This window comes from Capra hircus, chromosome 17, assembly GCF_001704415.2.
Source record: "Capra hircus breed San Clemente chromosome 17, ASM170441v1, whole genome shotgun sequence".
Lineage (NCBI taxonomy): Eukaryota > Metazoa > Chordata > Mammalia > Artiodactyla > Bovidae > Capra > Capra hircus.
The window spans coordinates 35355465-35377219 of NC_030824.1; the positions used below are offsets into that span (position 1 = coordinate 35355465).

Sequence of the window (21755 nt, forward strand, 5' to 3'; positions counted from 1 at the left end):
AAGAATACTGGAGTGGGTAGCCATCCCTTTCTCCAGGGGATCTTCCCCAATCCAGGGACTGAACCCCAGTCTTCTGCATTGCAGGCAGATTCTTTACCATCTGAGCCACCAGGAATAAAGCAACAGGGCACCAATTGTGTATCCAGAACAACGTGCAGAGATCCTAACACCTACCATGTTAGTTAAGATTTAGCTGCATTATAAAAGTCATGTCATTAATTGATGTGTACAGCAATTTGAGTTCATTTTTTAATTTCTGTGATGCTGGGTAAATAATTTCATTTCCTTGTGGTCCCTTACCACAGATGTAAAATGGAAATTTATAAAAGGCTCTCGATTTTCATCAAGAGCCCATGAATAAAAAGCATATGGGGAAGTTTTGACTCTCTAAAAATGATGCTAAACAAGCAATATAATTTTTAACATTGTGATTATTTTTAATATTTCAACAGCTATTGTTATAAGTACACATCTGCACTTTAATCCAGTTCTAACATTCTTACTGTTTGAAATGATTAAGGTAACTTCATTTAAAAAAATCTGTGATTTTTGTCTTTTGTATGAATTAAAGGTACCAGTTAAATTCTTTTCACATTACTGACCTTTGAATAAGAATAAATAAGAGTTACAAGTTAAAAGTGAACAGCTGGGGGGAAAATGCTTTCCTTGTGTAATGCATATTCCAGAAATACCTTCTACCCATTAGCATTGACATAGTCAGGGGTTGAAAACTAACTTGAGAAGACATTGGCCTCCCTCGGGGTCTGGAAATGGATGTTAAGGAGCATCTCTAGCTGGTGAATTCAGAGGTGGGTACTAGCATTCACTCAGTTCTTAGCTCTGTGGGCCTCAAACTAAGAAACGAGCACTGGAGCTGCTGGCAGAGACTTCCCAGATAGAGACCAAAGAAATGTGGCCAGGCAAACCTACAGAAGTAAGGAAACCAAAGATGTTCCTGGATAAGCTTGTAAACTTGTCCAAGGGCAAGGGTGCTGTGACTGACCCCTCGTTCTAACTGCTCAACTAGTGTCAGGTGGTTAACTTTAGAAAACTAAACATATACACAATCATATATATACACATACACATGTACCCATACACACACCTGTTTGTGGGAGTTTCTAGAAAGCAATACAAGAAGCCTTTCATTGTATTTATACCTGGGGCTCTGGGGAGTAGGACTAAGGAGACATAGGAGAAGGGAGAGTTTACTTTTAACTTATACCCTTTTACACATTTTGAATAGTTTTAACCATAGTTGAATATTTTTATTAAAAATAAAATTTATGCTTAAATTTAAAAATATCTTCATCCCTTACTTGACAAAATTTTTAAAAATGTAAGTACATACCAGCAATCATTATATTATAATGCTTCGGAAGCTAAATAAATGCCATAAGTTTTTGTTGTTCAGTCCCTAAGTCGACAGTGCCTGACTCTTTGTGACCCCGTGGGCTGCAGCACACCAGGCTCCTCTGTCCGTGGGATTTCCCAGGCAATAATACTGGAGTGGGTTGACATTTCCTTCTCCAGGAGATCCTCCAGACCTAGGGACCGAACCTTCATCTCCTGCATTGGTAGGTGGGCTTTTTACCACTGAGCCACGAGGGTAGCCCAAATGCTGTATGTTTGACCACTATTAGTATGTGTGATGTGTAAGCATAGTGGAGTGAGGTGTGTAAACTATGCGGTGTGTGTGGGAAATCAATATTTTACTATTAAACTGGCACTCTTCAAATGGCTAGAATTTCCATCTTGTATAAATGATGAATTTTGTGCTTACCATTGATAATATATTGACATTATTCATGACTACAGAATATATGTGTAGAATATGTTAAGTCTGTGGAATTCCAATCTGTCCCAGATGGGTTACCTTGGGGAAATAAACTCATTATTAAAGTGTCACATCTGACTAGAATGGGGTTTTTTACCTAATGATTGCTACCCACAAAAAGAATTACTCATAAAACCCTACCTTTCCTCCCCAAAGACAGTGATCTGTAAATACCAGAAAATTGTCTTTCAAAATTTTTTTCTTTGCATTTCTTAGTGAAGTTTTTTTCCTAGTATCTCTTCTTCTTTTGGAACCTAAACCTCCGTTTTGTGCATGTAAGCCAAAATGTGGGGTTTTAATACTATACAACACAAGTCACATGAGTCATTTTGATTTTGTCTTTAAAAGATTCTAACACTGAGTTAAGTGTGAAGTAAAATTTTTCAGCTGGAACAAATTATACTGCTATTTCAAAATAAAAGTACTGACAATGCTACTTGTTTTCATTTGTGAATCCACCTAAGAAGTGTCTTTTTTAAACCTTTCCTTACAGTATTAAGATATGCTTCATTAATCCGGACTAATAAAATGATATGAGTCACAATCAATTCCCCCACAATGTATAAACGTGGCCCAAATCTCAGATGGTCTTGACAAAGCATCTCCTCCAGGATGAGAAGTAAAGAAGGGGTAAGAGTGAATGGGAGAGGATGTCTAACTTTAGTAATGCTAACAATAAAATCATTTTGCCAGACATGTTTTTACCTTTAAATCCCCATGCAATGGATCAATTCATCTAGCACTGCAAGGGTACATCGGATAGGGCCTTCCTTCTGGTAAGAGCTTTGGAGAACCACTGACCTAAACCAATTGCCCTACAAGCACCAGGTGCAATTTCCTTCATAGCTGATACCGATGGCTGGTAACATTAGATTGCTAGGGACTGAACTGTGTGCCCCTACACATCCACATGTTGAAGATGTAACCCCCAGTGCAGGCTTCCCTGGTGGCTCAGTGTCTGAACCTTCCTGCCAATACAGGAGATGATTCCTGAGGTGAGAAGATCCCCTGAAGAAGGAAATGTCAACCCACTCCAGTATTCTTGCCTGGGAAATCCCATGGACAGAGGAGCCTGGCAGGCTACTGTCCATGGAGTTGCAAAGAGTTGGACACAACTTAGCGACTGCTGCTACTAAGTCGCTTCAGTCTTGTCTGACTCTGTGCGACCCCATAGATAGCAGCCTACCAGGCTCCGCCGTCCCTGGGATTCTCCAGGCAAGAACACTGGAGTGGGTTGCCATTTCTTTCTCCAATGCATGAAAGTGAAAAGTGAAAGAGAAGGCATTCAGTCGTGTCCGACTCTTCGCGACCCCATGGACTGCAGCCTACCAGGCTCCTCTGTCCATGGGATTTTCCAGGCAAGAGTACTGGAGTGGGGTGCCACTGCCTTCTCCACAACTTAGCGACTAAACAACAACAAAACCCCCAATATGGTATCTGGAGATTAGGTCTTTGGGAGGTGATCTGGGATAAGGCTATGAACACAGAACCCTCACGATGGAATCAGTGCCCTAAGGAATTAGAGAGTTTGTTTCCGGCTTCACCCTCTCCTTGTGAGGACATGTGAGATGGCAGCCATCTGCAAGAACCTGACCATACTGGTACCATGATCTCAGACTTCTGGCTTCCAGAACTGTGAGAAAATACATTTGTGTTGTTTAAGCCGCCCACTCTGTGGTACTTAGTTATGACAGCCTAAGCTGAGTAAGACACTGACCATGTATCTTAAGGCAAAAAGATTTTTTTTCATGGTTTATGAAACAAACTTTGGGTCCTTAGTAATTGTCCAAACACTCAAGCAGATAAAAAGTTCTTCCTAAGAAGTATTTTTCCACACCCAAAGACAATCTTTTGCTCCATTCTATTTAGCGGCAAAAATACAGGCAACACTCAGTTTTCACAACTTTGTCATCCACTCCTCTGATTTATAATGGCAGGACATGAAGCCCACCTGCCTAAGATTACTTGGAGAACCTATTAAAATGCAGATTTCTGGATCTCATTCAAGATGAACTAAATCAGAATCTCTCAGGGGTGGGGCCCTGCAATATGGGTGGAGGCTGGAATATGTATATTAAATGAGCATCCTTTGCAATTCCTATACACACTGAAGGTTGGAAACTTCAGTATGAAAACAACATAGCTATCCCGGATCAGTGATCCCAGACGAGGAGGCCTGTAAACACTTGTCACACTAGTCCTGCGAAAAGCCAAGTTGGAATGTTTGAGCAGTGCCAGGTAAGGGACAACAGCCTTACATTCATTTAGATTCTCTGTCCTTTATTACCACTTAAAACCTGATCTTCCTGTACCAGATCCTTCCTTCCAGTTCTCATTGACAACACTAGTCTCCAGATCTTAAACACATCATGGCTGGATAATTACAACAGCTTTCCAGCAGAGATGGCATGAGAGAAGGTGACTAAACTTGACTGAGTACCTGGTGTATGTGCTTGTCTGTCATGCACTATCATCTTTACTTCTTCCAATATTGCTATGAAGCAGCTATTATTTTTCCCCATTTCATAAATAAGAAAACTTATTAAAGAGTTCAAAAGAAACTGGGCTCAAAAGAAATTGGCCAAGATAATACAGAGAGTAACATCCAAGACTGGGATCCAACCTAGGGCCCAGTCTGACTCCTGTTCTCTCTCAGCTGCTGCTTCTGATTTCCTCTTTGTACCCCACAGCCACGCCCAGTAGCTGGTGCTGCTTCAATTCTGCTTTTACCATCACACTTCTCTTAAAAACAAAACATAAAAACAAACGAGGTCCTCCACCTGGTTTTCCAGGATGTCGACAGCCTGCCCCACTCTCCCTAACCGACCTTCTTTTCCTTGCTCCTCAGAGTCATTCTTCACTGTTCTACAAACATATTATATTGCTTATTTCTGTCCTATCAAGGGTAGTAAGTATATTATTCTGCTTATTTTGGTTCTATCAATGGTATTTCTATACCATCAAGGATATTCTTTGAAAAATTAGCAAAGTGTTTTTCTCTTTTGTAAGATCTTTTTACAAGATCTTGGCCCTGGTTAACTCGGGACATCTTGCTTCAGCCTTGGAGGTAAAATGTGGAGCATAGAGTTGGGTGGGTTTAGGGGAAAATAAGATAAACATAGGAGGAGTGCACAGAGAGAGAGTAAGGTTATTATTATTATTATTATTATTTTTGCAAGAAAAATGGGATTTTGCAAGCAGAATCTGGGAAAAAGGAAATTGTCTTGAGGAAGGATTTGCTTAGTTCCTTTATGTCTCTAATTAATTCTGACAGAACCTGATCCCTGACGGCTCTCATCATGTAGACAGGATAGTTCTCCCACTTTTATCAGTAAAGCCACGATGCTTACTGTCCTGGGAGAAGAAAGAAATAACAGAAAGGAAGTCAGAGCCAAGATGTGGTCCAATAAAGTGAGGAACCACTGAGATGGCGGGGCGAGGGGTGATTCGTGACCCGCTTGTTTGATCTGGAGATCAGAACAGTCCTGCCTGGTTACGTAAGCATGGTTTGGGCTTTCTCAAGCCACCCTCAGCTCCCATGTAGTCTGGACCCTGCACTGAGGGCCAGGGAGCCTGCACCAAGACTAGAGATGACCGCTGGTGCTGTAAGGCAATGTTGCAGCTGTTATGAGAGCTCTGTACCCCCAGGAGCTGAGCTGAAACCACATACGCCAGAGAGCACGTTCAGGTGGCAAAGGCGAGTCAGCCAAGATCAAGTCACTGCCACTGATAAAGCAGCACCCAAACAGATAATGAACACTGCCTAGAAACCAAAAGAGTCAGAGAATCCCACCCTTTCGCCCCTCCAAGGGACACATAAACTCCCCTCCGCCAAAGGCCAGATGCTCCTGAGAAGAGCATGGGAAGGAGTAGCTTTCCAAGAACATGAACAATCTTACCCAAGTAAACAAACTTACTTTATAGAATCAAACTAAGATGAATGAAACTGGCCTCACAGCATCTCTCCTGAGTGCCCTGAACCAGGGATGGTCATGCGGACCAGAAAGAGACTGCAAGGAGACTGCAGGGAGGAATCCATACGCAAAGGTACCTTAGAAACCAGCTCACAGCCAGGAAGACACTGTCCTAGTTGACTACATCCCTGTGATAATGTAGGGCACGCCCTCCCTTCTTATTAACTTACATAATTGCTTAATTAACTGCTTAATTTATTGATTGCTTAATTCACTTGTTGAATGAGAATACATGTCTGTTTAGCAAGCAAAAAACAAAATAGAATTTGAAAAACTAATTTAACCCATAGAGTGAACATTTGGTCACCTTTCTCCCCTCGTCAGCAGGTGGGATGCTCAGGAAAGGCCTGTTCGGCGAGCTACATGTTGCTGCCCACCCAAGTTGTTCTGCTGTCTTGTTCCTGCTACACTTGCCTCTGGGATGGTCCTTTTCTTTCCATCCTGGGCATACTCTTATTTTGGCCCTTCACCAGTTCAAATCTCTCCTATCGTCTGTGGTCCAGCTTGCATCACACCTCTGAAAACAGAGGGTAAAACGTCACAGGATTAATAACTAGAAAACCTGCAAGGTTCTGTCCACTTTGGAACCTTCCTGAAACTATTCTGGACCATTTTAGCCTGACCATTTGTACTACGGCTAATCTGCCCATAAACCTATACATTTTTTCCCCCTCTCCTTGATTTTGTCTCCTGTGATATTCATGTCCCCTAAGTTCGATTGAGAATAAATACCCTATACTTCCTAATTTTTCACACTTCTTAGCCACCTCTATAGTGCCTGATATAGCACATTATATGTTCAAAAATACTTGTCAGCTGATGCTAATTCTACAGATAAAGTGACTCACTCAGAATTTTAGCTTCCTTAAGGTCACTGAAAGAAAGACAAATGAGAGTTCAGAGGTTCTCTCAGCAGTGTTTCTCTACTTTACCATGGTGTCTCTAGGGAACAAGAAAAATGAATAACAAGTTGCAAATCAAAATAGCTCTATTAAAACACATGCTTAGGAACTTCCCTGGTGGTCCAGTGGTTAAGACTTTGCCTTCCAAAGCAAGGGGTGTGGGTTTGATCCCTGGTTATGGAGTTAAGATCCCATGTGCATTGTGGCCTAACCCTCTGCACCCCGCAAACCCATAAAAACCAGAAACAATATTGTAACAAATTTAATAAAGATTTAGAAAACGGTCTACATCCCCCCAAAAAAATTCTTAGAAAAGTATGTGCTTAGCTTATGTGTTGGAAAACTTTGGTTCTATGAAAACAGTTTCTAAAATGGCTCTTCGGATTTAATCACAAATTCTTTAGCACTCAGCAACAAATGACTACCAGTAAAGAAGTCACTTCAAACCTTTTATTTAAATGATGTTAAGAATTAACCAGCTACTCATTCCATCTAGCAAAGTAAACACCATCACCAATGTGAGCTAAAGCAGTAAGAGTAACAGTCAAATTGCTTTAACTATTTAGTTCACCACAATGAAGCAGCAGAAGGTGCCCACTGGCTAGGTTCCAGTCTGTCCTTCTGTGAAGGGCAAAAAAAAAAAAAGGAAGGAGCCTTGGAAGATAAGTAGTGAGAAAAGCACAGAGGAGGGGGGACAAGTGTTAGAGAGCAAGCACCATGTTAGTTCTCGTATTGGGGATGGTGATAATTGCAAGTAGTAATGAAGGTGGGAAGCAGCAGGCACTGACAAAGGACAAGACAGTCAGAGATGGAAAGTCAAAAAATAGACAAACCCCACAGTCCCCCTGGCACACGGCACCTGTCAGTCAACGCAGCTGCCCCTGGAGACACCTGACAGCTACACTCTATGCCTACATGTGAGTGTGTCTGGAAAAAGGAAAGGGCATCTGACAGCCTCGATAATGTCATCAAAAACAAAGCGTTTTGAAAATCTCTTACTCTGTGTATTGAGGAGGCAAAGAAGTAGAGGGGGGGACGCTCTGAACTTGAGTCGCCCCAAGGGCACCAGCGTGCAAGGCTGGAGGAAAGGGGCCCAATCAGCTCGACTGTCTCGTGCAGGGGGACAGCGCTGCGGGCGCTGCCATGCCTGCACCACCTCCTGCTCAGCCTGCATCTACCGGCACCAAGTGCGGCTCAACAGCTCGTTGTCCCGGAAGCAACCAAACCAGCAAGATGAGGCACTCCACTTCAGAAACAGGAAAGCATCACTTCCATGTCTAAAGGTTCCCACCCCAGAGAACAGTTAACATGTAGAGATTCCAGCACTTACAAGTCGGGAGAGATATTTGAGTCTCCACAGTAATTAATCCCTGAGAGTTTCTGTTGGCCAGTGTTATCTTCAGAATTCTCCATGTATCATTTTAATAAATCTATTAGACATCTGACTAATTTTGGTACATGTCCTAGGGACTAAGTCGGAGACAAGAAGCTTTGTTGCAGGGAAGCTCCCATCTCTGCTCTTTATCACTTTCCCTGTCCTCTCAGGAAAGCTCCCTGTCCTCTCAAGGGCCACTGACCCTTGAGCAGCCGAGACCAGAAAAGAGAAAAACCATTTAAGAGTGTGCTCCTCCCTCTAATGGTCCACTGGGAGCAGGGGTAAGGACCCCTAACCACTGCCTGCAGGAGTTCTTGGTGATTCTTCTTAAACATACGTGCCCCCCCAAACATTCAAGTAAATGCCTTCTAGAAATTAGATGTTTCTATTTCCAGGAACCACATTTTGTGTGTAACTCCACTGACTGTTGAGTTGCTTTATGACTGTCTGCTTTCATGCCGGTCTCCTCAACAATAACTGTAACATATTAATGATTCAGGAGAAAAACTGTCTCTGTATTTCTGTAGGCCTGGCTGTTAGTACATGACTGATGAATATCTATCTGTTGGAGACATAGATAGATGTGTGCTTAAATCAGTATTTAAGACTGAAGGCTTTGAAAGCGGACATTCTTCAGATTAAAGGATACCCTTGGTCACATGAAATAATGTGTGGAAGCAGTGGTGGAAGGGAATTTGGAGTAATTCTTCTATAAAAAAGAACACTGTGAAAACTTTAACATAAATTAATTATCAGGAATTAAAGTAATATAAACAATCATTCTTCTTTAAAAGCAGATTTCTGCTTAATCACACTTAATTCTTAATTACACTGCAAAAAGTAACTGATGAATCTTATAGCTCTTAATTTTAATCTTACATAAAGTTATGTTTTGTCAGGATAATCTGAGGGCAAACAGAGGATGCATCTTAGAATTAATGAGCTCTTATAGTTAATAATTAAGCTTATCTTCAAAACCAAACTCATTAATTAAACTCAATATTTTCTAAGACAAATTATTATTATTTCAGGAAGATTAGTGACAATGAAATTAGACGTGAAATACAAATTCAGTCTATAACTGAACAAGAATTGAGACAATAATGAACTCAATAATAAAATAAAAAACCTCTACTGACCCGAGAAGTTTATTTTTGTCTATTTATATTAGTCACTATCAGTTATATATATAAACCTCTAATGTTATTAAAAACAAAAAGATCTTGTTTTCTACCATTATCATCCATATCCGAAGTCAAAAGTCTGAGGGTTTTAGATTTCGCTCCCATCTCATCACCCTGAGATCTAGTTTTCAACAGAGAATCCATATACATCACTCCTATTTGACAAAATATATGCAGAAATGCAAAACTGGTGTAAAATATTTTGTACTGTCATGCACTTTCCTCAACAGGTCATGTACCTGTGGACATTTAATTCTCATTTTTTAAAAAAGGTTTATTCTAGGGCTAAATTCATACTGTCACCTATTATTTGAATAGTGCAAAGAAAAGGGAGTTTTCTTTTGAACAGGGACATTTTTTTTGACTAGAAAAGTGTAGACAAATATCGCCAACACAGATGTTAAATTTTTTTTTAAATGCTATAACAATCCTAATTAATCTCACAAAGTCACTTCTGAGCCCTTATGCATAAGTGTGAAGCTGGCAGCCATAATTCCCAACTCCCGACCTTCTGTCTGGGGCCAGATTCCTCTGTGTACACCCTCCACAGGCCACTCATCTGGCTTCCCTGCCAGACTGACTCTGTAGTGTTGACTGCCTGATGAGGGCAATCTCAACCCTGAGCCAGGAAGTTGAAAGCATACCTTCCTATCTAGAGCAGAGAGCTCTGCAAAAACAAGTGTTTTCCTCCCATTACATTTCCTATGAAGTTTTTTTTTTATTATTTTATTTTTAATTTTAAATTTTTATTTTTACTTTACTTTACAATACTGTATTGGTTTTGCCATACATTGGCATGAATCCACCACGGGTGATGAACAGACAGACATTTGCTACCCTAGCACAGCAATGAACAATTCCTAAAGTTCTAACCTAGTGTTCAGATGATGTCCAGGATCCTTTCACCTCCTTGATATTAAGAAAAGAGAACACTATCAGTGATATTTGGCAGGGGGTCAACTGTTCCTCGAGAAATTCTTATCTCCTCTCTCCCTGCCCCTGCCCCATTCTAAATTCTCCTACTCAGCTTACAAACTTTCTCCAGTTGATCTGCCATCAGTAGTCATATTGGAATGATGAATTAATTGAATCTCATAAATGAGTCAATACTTAATTTCCTGTGTTGCTCCTCCTAGGAGTAAATGCATCTCAAATTTCTCTGAGGAAGAGAAAAATGCTTAACCCACACAAGCCCACAGTGTAAACAATACAGGAAAGGGAACTGGAGATTTCAAAAGGCCGGGGACTGCTGGAATTCAATGTTAACCTTCAGCTTCAGTTTTTTAACTTGTTTAAGAAGATGCCGGACTAGATGAAATCCTTTTTGACTCAGACATTCTCTTCTTCTTCAAAACACTGTACATCCAGTTAAATTTGGGAAGTGTGGTTCTAAGATGATTTCAGGTGGAGCACTTCAGATGATTGACAAATCACACTATAAAGGTTACTGTCTACTCCATTTGTCTAACAAGATCAGTCATAATTAGTCTTAAAAATTAATTAATCTTCCTTCTTCCATCTTGGTCCTATTAATAATTCTGTCTTCACTTAGGCTTAAAATGAACATCTGAAACACAACTGTAGGGATATTTGCTTTCAAGATGATGGAATAAAGGCCTTTCTCACCCCTTCACCTCTTGAAAATTACCCCCCTAAACAACACAGATAACAAAAAACACACATTTCATCTTCCATGAAATCAGAAGTATTACAATATATGAAAAAGACATAAGTCAGAAAAATGGTGAGTGATTTGACAGAGAGAAGGAAGGTCCAACCAGAGTGCTTGTAACAAAAAGCAAGCTGGCCCACCCAATACCAGAAAAGACTTGGAAATTAAAGGCAAAAGAAATCCCACAAGAGACAAGGCAGGAGCATAAAATGGAGGAATGAGTTAAAATTTTGTATAAGTGGTACATAGTAACCCTGCCCCTAGATTGCTGACCTCCAACTGATATGATTAAGTGACAATCCTCCCACATCCCCATAAGAAATATAAGATATCAAATCTCTGGAGAAATAGTAACAGAGATTCTCTAAATGTGGAGATACCAGGCCCAGGGGAGGCTAGGACCCAAGAACAGGGGGATCCCTGGCCAGTTCAAGAATATTAACAGCCAGGTTTATTATCTCCTAATCAATAACCTCAGATATGTACTCTTGCCTGGAAAATCCCATGGACGGAGGAGCCTGGTAGGCTGCAGTCCATGGGGTTGCTAAGAGTCGGACACGACTGAGCGATTTCACTTTCACTTTCATGCATTGGAGAAGGAAATGGCAACCCACTCCAGTATTCTTGCCTAGAGAATTCCAGGGATGGGAGAGCCCGGTGGGCTGCCGTCTATGGGGTCACGCAGAGTCAGACATGACTGACGTGACTTAGCAGCAGCAGCAGCATGCAGATGACACCACCCTTATGGCAGAAAGTGAAGAGGAACTAAAGAGCCTCTTGATGAAAGTGAAAGTGGAGAGTGAAAAAGTTGGCTTAAAGCTCAACATTCAGAAAATGACAATCATGGCATCCAGTCCCATCAATTCATGGGAAATAGATGGGGAAACAGTGGAAACAGTGTCAGACTTCATTTTTGGGGGCTCCAAAATCACTTCAGATGGTGACTGCAGCCATGAAATTGAAAGACGCTTACTCTTTGGAAGAAAAGTTATGACCAACCTAGATAGCATATTCAAAAGCAGAGACATTACTTTGCCGACTAAGGTCCGTCTAGTCAAGGCTATGGTTTTTCCTGTGGTCATGTATGGATGTGAGAGTTGGACTGTGAAGAAAGATGAGCGCCAAAGAATTGATGCATTTGAACTGTGATGTTGGAGAAGACTCTTAAGAATCCCTTGGTCTGCAAGGAGATCCAACCAGTCCATTCTGAAGGAGATCAGTCCTGGGATTTCTTTGGAAGGAATGATGCTAAAGCTGAAACTCCAGTACTTTGGCCACCTCATCTGAAGAGTTGACTCATTGGGAAAGACTCTGATGCTGGGAGGGATTGGGGGCAGGAGAAGGGGACGACAAAGGATGAGATGGCTGGATGGCATCACAGACTCAATGGACGTGAGTCTGAGTGAACTCCGGGAGATGGTGATGGACAGGGAGGCCTGGCGTGCTGCGATTCATGGGGTCACAAAGAGTCGGACACGACTGAGTGACTGAACTGAACTGAATCCTTTTTGCCTTGAGAAATTTTTTTAAAAAGAAATATTTCATCTCTGAAATAAGAGAGAATGCTATGACAAAGAAATACTCATTAGACAAAAAGAGCTCTTAGAGATTAAAAATATGATAGATAAAATTGAAAAAAAAACAGTGAAAGTTGGGAAATATAGTCAAGGAAATATCTCACAAAGAACAGAAAAGATAATCACTGGAAAATATGGTAGAAGAGATACAAAAACTAGGGGATCAGTCTAGGAGATCCAAAGTCCAAATAACATAAATTCCAGAAAGAAAGAAGAAATATGAAAATAGTGCATAGGAATAATAAAAGGAATAACACAAGAAAACCTCTCCTAACCAAAGGGCATAATATCCAAATACTGAAAGGGTTCATCAATGAAGCATTCACTGAATTAAAAAGGACTCGTATCAAGGCATCGTTTAGACATTTCAGAACAACACTAATGAAGAGCTCAATCTAAAAGCTTCCTGACGGGGAAAAAAAAAAAGGATTAAAAACGACAAACAAACCAAGTCAGAGGCTTTTAGAAGGGATGTCTCCAGAAAAAACACAGAGACTAAAGGATTTAGCTGAAGAGGAAAGAACATGATAGAGAAAATACGCCAAGAAAAACAACTAATTATAAAAGAAAAGAAATGTAATTATACTGTACTACTTGACTCTGCAGTGAATAATAATTACATGATCATAATAATGAATTATTAACCACAGATTGTGATAAATCATGTGATGGAGGATGGGGGAGAATAAAAGTTATAAGTGAGTGAAATTTTCACCTGAGAATACTGATGCTATCTAAAACACATGAATAACAAGAATGCGATACTTAAAGGAGCTGTAAGTGTAATGAAACGGAGGGGACAGGAAGAAAAAAGGAAAAAACCAGGGAACTGTCATGGGCTTGCTGTTGATCTTATAAGCCATTTGGTTTTTTTTTAGCATTAAGTTTTAAAACTGTATTCATGCATTACTTTGATGCTATACAAAAATAATTTTGGACTTCCCAGGTGGCGCTAGTGGAGATACAAGAGAGGGGAGTTTGATCCCTGGGTCAGGAAGATACCCTAGAGACGGAAATGACAACCACTCCAGTTTTTTTGCCTGCAGAATCCCACGGACAGAGGAGCCTGGCTGGCAGTCCATAGGGTCACAAAGAGTCTGACACGTCTGAAGTGAAGTAAGCAAGCAAGCAAGAATAATTTACAAAAAAACAGCAAAATGACTCTATATTATACATAGTGAAATTACTACTCTATGGGATAAATAAAAATACAACTCAAAATTTCAGATTATTAAAGGTCTCAAGTCTAATATTCATTGGAAGGACTGATGCTTGAAGCTGAAGCTCCAATACTTTGGTTACCTGATACGAAGAGCCAACTCACTGGAAAAGACGCTGATGCTGGGAAAGATTAAAGGCTGGAAATGGGGACCACCGAGAATCTGAGATGGTTGGATGGCATCACTGACTCAATGGACATTAGTCTGAGCAAGCTCCAGGAGATGGTGAAGGACAGAGAAGCCTGGCATGCTACAGCCCATGGGGTCACAAAGAGTCGGACATGACTGATCGACTGAACAACAACAAATCTAATGTTGTGCTGTGCTGTTCTTGAATATTATAACTGAAGAGAAACCTGCCTCTTCCTTAAAAATGCTAGTTCAACTTTGGTCCTTAAAGTCCAAATTTCTCTCTCTGGAGATTCTACAGTGACTTGGCAAATCTCTGATTACCACTGCAGTGGTGGGAAGGACATTCTACTTCCAGTCAGGAACCCAAGCCAACAGGTACAACATTGTTCTCCATCCCACAGCAAAGCTAAGCCTAGGTTTAAAGATTGTCACGGGCCAGCACCACAGAAACTAACATTCAAGTTAGTTAATCTGAGTTACAAGGCACTGTGTGATCATCTTCAAATCTCCTATCAGACAAAGTTGAGCATCAGACACTCTGGTATTTTTTAAATCTCCTAATCACCCTGTGGCTTTATTTTATATAATTTTCAAAATAAAAATTGCATATATTTATGGTGTATAATAATAGAGTTTGATATACATACACAATGGGCCCTTGAACAACATGGGTTTGAACTGCGCAGGTCCATTTGTACACATTTTTAAAAAAAGTATATTGGAAAACGATTTGGAGATTTGTGACAATGTGAAAAAAAAAACTGAACTCTGTAGCTTGGAAATACTGAAAAAACTAAGAAAAAGTTAGGTATGTCATGAAAGCATAAGATGTATATAAATACTAGTCTATCCCTTAAGTGGGCATAAGGTGAGTGATATTTAATTACAATATGCTTAAATAATTAAATAATATACTTTCAATATGTTTAATAAAAATAATTTTAATTTTGTTACTGCCTTATAACTCTGCTTTTAAAGAATTACATTATCATATAGTATGCCCCTGTCTCTCTCCCTTCCTCTCTTCCAATTGGAGAAACTGCAACAACCTATCACCACAGGTAAGTGGTTTTAAAAAAAAAAATCATGTTTCCAATACTGTATTATGAAGATGGCACAGTAATATTGTATGCCATAAAAATTTTGCAATGGTTCAGCAGCCAATAGGCGGGGCTACTGTGAAGCAGCCATATCAATTATATTAGGCTACCCTAAAAGCAATCACACTGCTGCTTCTTTGTTATCAATGCAGGAATCATTACACCTGCAAATAAATATGAATTTTTTTCACATTATTTTTTCACTTTTGATATCCAGTGTTAGTAACACATAGAACGTCTACAGTATTTTGTATCATATAAGACAACACTGTTGTAGGTACTGATAGATGATTAATTTTGTAAACAGATGACATAAGCATGGTGTCAATACATACAGTGCAATACTGTAAATATAAATTTTCCTTATGATTTAAAAAAATTATTTATTTTTAATTGAAGTATAATTGCTTTATAATTTTGTGTTTGTTTCTACCATATAACAACATGAATCAGCCACAGATACACATAAGTCCCCTTCCTCTTGAACCTCCCTCCTACCTCCAACCCCATCTCAACTCTCTAGGTTACCACAAAGTGTAACCCTGGATCATACAGTAAATTTCCACTGGCTATCTAATTTTACACATGGTAATGTATATGTTTCAATGCTACTCTCTCAATTCGTCCCACCCTTTCCTTCCCCACCTGTGTCCACAAGTCTGTTCCCTATGTCTGTGGCTCCACTGCTGCCCTCCAAGGAGGTTTATCAGTACCACCTTTCTATTAACAGATTCCATATATTTGCATTAATATACAATATTTGTCTTTCTCTGATTTATTTCACTCTGCATAATAGGCTCTTTCTTGATAACATCTTCTTGCTCTAACTCACGCTACTGAAGAATGCGTGCGTGTGTGTGTGCTCAGTGACTCAGTCATGTCCAACTTTGGTGACCCCAGGGACTGTAGCCCTCCAGACTCCTCTGTCCATGGAATTTTTCAGGCAAGAAATCTAGAGTGGGTTACCCATTTCCTTCTCCCGGGGATCTTCCTGACGAAGGGATTGAACTAGCATCTCCTGCATTGTCAGGCAGATTCTTTACCACTGCAGCATCTATTGAAGAATACAATTATATAATAAAAAAAACATACAAAATATGTATATTTTGTATACATAAACAATGTCTATGTTATCTGCAAGGCTCTGGTCAACAGTAGGCTATACTAAGTTTCAGGGGGAGTCAAAAGTTATACGTGGATTTTAGACTGGGCAGGGCAGGAGGCTAGTGCTCCTAACCTCTGTGTTATTCAAGAGTCAACTGTACAATAGAGAAATGATTACTACAGGCAAGGTAATTAACACATCTAGCTCCTCACATAGTTATCTTTGGGGTGTGTATTAATGAGAAACCCTGAAATCTACCCTCTTAGCAAATAGCCAAAATACGGAAACAAAGTGTCATAGACTATGAATGGAAAAAGAAACAGTGGTATATATGTATGCAATGCAGTATTATTTTGCCTCAACAAAGGAGATACTGCAATTTATGACATGGGTGAACCTGGAAGACATTAGGCTAAGTGAAATAAGCCAGGCACAGAAAAAAAAAAAAAAAAACCTGCATGACCCCATTTATATGTGGAATCTTAAAAGTCAAATACATAAAGCAGAGAGTAGAACCATAGTTACCAAGGGCTGGAAGGTGGGAAAATTGGGGAGATGTTGGTTAAAGGGTACAAAGTTGCAGTTATGCAGGACGAATAAGCCTGGAGATCTTATGCAGAGTGTGGGGACTATAGTTAATAATACTCTATAGAATACAGATGCTCTGTAATTGATTTACTAATTAATCTTTAGAAACTGACTTGACTTCACTATGTATCAATTTCCTCATTTGCCAAATGATAAAACCTGCTTTAAAGAGGTGTGATTCAAGTTAATTCATATAAATGACAGCATGAGGTATTACATAAATACAAATTACGGCTTTTATTATGACAAATTTTTGGCAGCACATCTTCAAGAAAAACTAAACAATCTTTTCTTCTTTTTTTTTTAAGTATGTTCATTGCTTTTTTTTTTTTTTTTTTTTTTGGTCTAGCTGCTTGCAAGTCTTAGTTCTCAGACCAGGAATTTAACTAGGGCCACAGCAGTGAAAGCACTGAGTCCTAACCACTGGACCACCAAGGAATTTCCCAAAATCTTCTCTTGCAGAAGCCTTTTCTCTTAAAGATAACGATGCTGAGAAATCTAATGGTTTTGTGCATGTACAAAAAAGTGTAAAGTGTAAGGGATGAGTCTTCTTACTAAACGTAGACTCACAAAGTTTCTCTCTCTCTCTCTTTTTTTTAATTGGCCAAGCTATTCAGCTTGTTCCCCAACTAGGTACCGAACAGGCCCTTGACAGTAAATCCTAACCACTGGGCTGCTAGGTAATTCCCACAAAGCTTCTCTCATTGATTTACCAAGTGTTCGCCAACTGTGGGTCAATTCTTCCCTTTTCATTTTACTTTTAAACTTTTTATTTTATATTGGAGTATAGCTGATTAACAATAGCTGTGATAGCTTCAGGTGGACAACAAAGGACCTTAACCTTACTATTCTTCCCTTTTCCTGAAACTCTCTCTCGGCAGCCTTGCTATTGTACCACCTGCTGCTTCATCTTTTTCTGTGTCTTTTGCTTGCTACTCTTTCTTTTTGCCCCTCTAAACAAAGAAATTTCCCTCAGAAAACTAACTCAGGCTTCCTTTGTTTTTCTCTTCGCACTCCTTCCTTGGGCAATATCATGAATTTACACAACTTGAAAACAATTCCCATCAGACAGCAGAACCTCAAATTCTCTCAAGCTTTAAACTTGCATTCCTTTCTTCCTGTTTGATATGTATTTGAAAATTATCTGAAAAGTCAGATCATTTAGTTTCTTTTTTTTCAACAATGACATCATGATCTTATTCATCCACATCAAAATCACAAAGTCACCTCTGACCCTGCTTTCTCTTTAAATGCCTCATGGATAGGCAAATTCCCATAGATTCTTTCTGGGTATCCCCACTTCCTATCTCTCCCCATTCCATCCCACCAGTCCTACACTATCACAGATCCTAATCTCAGCCTGGAAAGCTACAGTAGTTTTTTAAGGTATTTACTTACATTCTGCCAATTGCCACTTCAATCCATCCCCTTCTCAGAGTGACTTGGATCAAACCTTTGCTGCTCTGAAACAATCTATGACTCCCTATTGCCTCTCCTTGACATACAAGATCCTGTACATGAATGCCCCAAACTAACACATCCAGCTAAATCTCACTGCTCTCTTACACACAATCTATGTTTCAATAAAACTTAATATTCCCTGGACATGCCGGGCACTTTGGAATGGGGTGGAGTGGGGTGGGGTGCTTGAATTAACTGCCCACTCTCTTTCTGCCTCTGATCTTATTTACCTTTTCAGGCTCATAAAAGGTTTTCTTGATTTCTCCATAATCTTATGTTGTCCATTTCCTCTTGGCACTTGACTCTGCAGAGCTCTCTCCTTGTATGTATGTATTTATGCACTCATTCTACTCTAATAGCATAATTATTTATCCAGGCTTCATTTCCACCTCTCCCTTACGAGATTTTAAACTCCTTGAGTGCAGTAAAGTTGTCATACTCATCTTTGTGGCTTGCTGTACCTAGTCTGAACTTTGCACATGTAAATGTTTAAGGAATGTCTTCAGATTAAAACTCACAAGAACTGACTTCAAATGCTTTTGGAGTTCATTAAATATTTTTTAAAACTTTCAGACTGAATTAATCATGCAAACAGTATATTCCTTGATCCTAGGTTTGCAAACAATTGGGAAAAGGGAAGTCTTGGCTTGAATCAATGGCTCTGTCAAGAATTTTATCAAAGGATAATTTAAAAAAAAAAAAACTCTTGCTAGTGATATAGCAGATGACACTATTCCCCCTGATTCAGTCTATTTAAAATTCCCAAATGGAATACTGGAGCATGGAGCAGTGAAATGAGCAAAAGGGTTATGTCAAGGAATCTTTTTGGTAAAAGTGGGATTCTACCCTCAGCATCCCTCTGACTGTTAAATCTGGCTGTTCTATTCTGCCTACTGAAAATGACCCTGGGGCTTTGACAGACTGCATATCCTTCTCCAATTCCGTCCTGGGGCTGTGTTCACTGTCTGAGCTATTAAACTGTGGCCATATTCCACTCAAAGTTGGAATAAACAGATAATCTCTGCTACAAATATCAAGTTAGTCTCTGCTATTACCAAGTTACAGGCCTGGAAAAAACATGAAGAGCTTGCGGCTCTACCTTCAGAAGGAACGTTTATTAATACTATCTCCGTCACATGACAGTCTTTTCAGCCGCTTTACAAAGTAAATATACAACAACATTTACCTGTTGAGTTATGTAAAGTCAGCAGATAGCCAAGAAAGATGTTCTATTATCAGTTAGACCGCAAGTCTACATTAGAATTTGTCCTAGCGCTTTGTGTGATTGACCTCAAGCTTCAGAAAGCAAAGTGTATAATCTTTGCTTCGCCCTACTTTCTCAGATAAGCGCGCTCTGGTGTCCCATTTAGTGTGGATTTAAGACAAAAGAAAAATAATTAAAGAATCAAGAAACTGAGTTGGGTTCTAAAAACCAGACTGGCAAAAGGGAATATGGACAATGTCTTAAAACCTTAGGGAGGCGGGGAAGCGAGCTGGCCGGGGCTTTAATCTCAAAGGACCTACCTTCCCTCCATTTCCTGGGCCATTTCCACTCCAGGCTAATCTTCAGCAATAACTGAACCACGTTGGGATGCGTCGCTCATTTAAAATCAGAAACCTTTCCCAGCCCCTGAGTTCTCCTTTTAATTAGGCCGGTCCAGCCGAGTTAGGAGCGGACACTGACCAGCTCAGCCTTGCACACTATCCTGCCGGGTCGAGGTCGCCCCACAGGCTTCACACCGTAGCTGTGTGCAGCTCGCGGGCAGCAGGGGGCGCTGCGGAACCTCCGTCCCTTGCCCGGAGAACCCCTTCCCCGGCCCAAGCGGTTAGTGCCGCCCGCAAAGACTGGCCCCAAGGTCTCTACCTATCTGTGCGCTCTTCCTAAAAAGACAGTAAACCCTGCTAAACGTCCAAGGTACGTGACAAAAGAAACAGAGAGCATGCACCCTATAAAACTAACCACTCTCTTCTTCATCCTCTCTGCGTCTCAGAGAGGCTGTTTCCAAGATTTGGAAATTAAGAAAAGTTGTTCTTGCTCAGGCATTAAAGCGCGGACCTCTACCTTCCTTTAAAAAAGGAACAGTTACTGACCCTGAGCCGCCTGGGAACTCCAACCAAGTAGCTCTAAGGCGGTTCCCGCGGGGCCCCGCGCTCACTCTCCCCCGGGAGACCCGCCGGGCTTCGGCTCCAGGTTAGCCCCGACTGTGAATGGACGGTCGGGAAAAAAGGCGTCCGGGCAGACCTTCCACCCACACACTCTATACCACACACCGTCCGCTCCCTTGTCCCCACGGCCGGAAGCGTCGGAAGACTCAGGTTCGCGGGGAGGCTCCACGCTGAACGCCGGGGCCTAAGCACACCGTCCCCTTCTCTGACCTCCCGGGGGCAGTTCGGGGACCCCGGGGAACATTTTCCGCGAGGCCCCCAGCCCACTGGCGGCTGTGCGCGCATCCTCGGTTGGAGGAGAGCGGGCGTCTGCTTACTGGACAGCGTGTCTGGCGCCCGTTGTTTCCATCCGCGGGGCTGGTCCGTGCGCCGGAGCCGGGACAGAGACCCCAGCCACGCCTTCGGGCGTCCCCGGAGTCCCTCCACAGAGCCGGACCAAGAGAGGCGAGACCCCGGCCTAGGTCTACCGCCCACCCGAGTTGCCCCGAATAGGACTGCCACGGAGGGTGGACTTTGGAGGTCCGGGGCACAGCGCGGGGCGGCCAGGGGCGCGCCTGCCCTCCCTGCCCCCCGCCCGAGGCACGGGCCGCGGGCCAGCCGGGTACTCACATGTCGGGCCCCGGCGAGAAGGGCGGCGGGCAGTAGGCGCGCGGTGCCCGCTGCGGGGGCGCCGAGCGCGGCTCTAGCCCCCCGTTGACGCCCCTCCAGCCCCGCCGGCGGCGCTGCGGCTCCGCGCCTTCGTCCTCGCCCTCCTCCTCCTCCTCCTCCGGCGCGGGGAAGGTCACCCTCGCTTGCTCCTTGCACTTCCTGACCTTGCTGGACATCGCGCCGGCCGCGGTCCGAGCGCGAGGATGCCGGCCGCCGGCCTCGGTCTCCACCGCCGCCGAGGCGCGTTCTCCCCGCGGCGCCTTTTCCCCACCTCCAGCGGGCCCCGGGCGGCCCCGGGCGGGAAGGCAGGAAGAGAGACCCGCGCAGCCGAAGACCGAGCAGTTAGAGGCGGGAACCAAAGCCGGGTCGCCGGCGCGCACCTTCAAACGGCGGGGGCAGCAGCCGCGCCCGTGGCCGCAAGGAGGAAGCTCTGGGCCGAGCGGGGCGCGAGTGCTGGGAAATGCTCTCCTGCCCCGCGGCGCCTGCGGCTGCGGTGCCTCCTCCGCGCCCGTCTCCTGTCTCCGACAGCATCACTTGCTAGGACAGTACCGTGGCTGAGGGCGAAGGAAGAGAGGGGGAGGGAGGAAGGGAGGGAGGGAGAGGAGGGGAAGAATCAATTCCTTATCAGACAGCGAGAACTGGAGAGGAAAGCCGACATCAGCAGGCAGGGCATAAAGAAATCAGAGAAACTTCCCTCCCCAATCTCTCCTTTCTCTCCCAGAAGAGCCCTGTTCCCTTGAGACATACAGGTTTCCCAAGGAAGGGGAAAAGGAAATCGTCTGGCTTGTTAATTTTCCTGCAGTTGTATTTACCC

General features: G+C 42.2%; 1 protein-coding gene across 5 annotated transcripts in view; it reads right to left on the reverse strand.

Annotated features, from left to right (window-relative positions):
• Positions 1-21193, reverse strand: part of TRPC3 (transient receptor potential cation channel subfamily C member 3) — a 75154-nt gene extending 53961 nt beyond the window's left edge. For 4 of the 5 annotated variants that reach the window (XM_018061501.1, XM_018061502.1, XM_018061499.1 and 1 more), the window contains exon 1: positions 20903-21193. In XM_018061501.1, the coding sequence (XP_017916990.1) occupies positions 20903-21117 (215 nt within the window). In that variant the 5' untranslated portion in view covers positions 21118-21193. The remainder of the gene's footprint in view (positions 1-20902) is intronic. The other variant, XM_018061500.1, reaches the window with a different exon arrangement.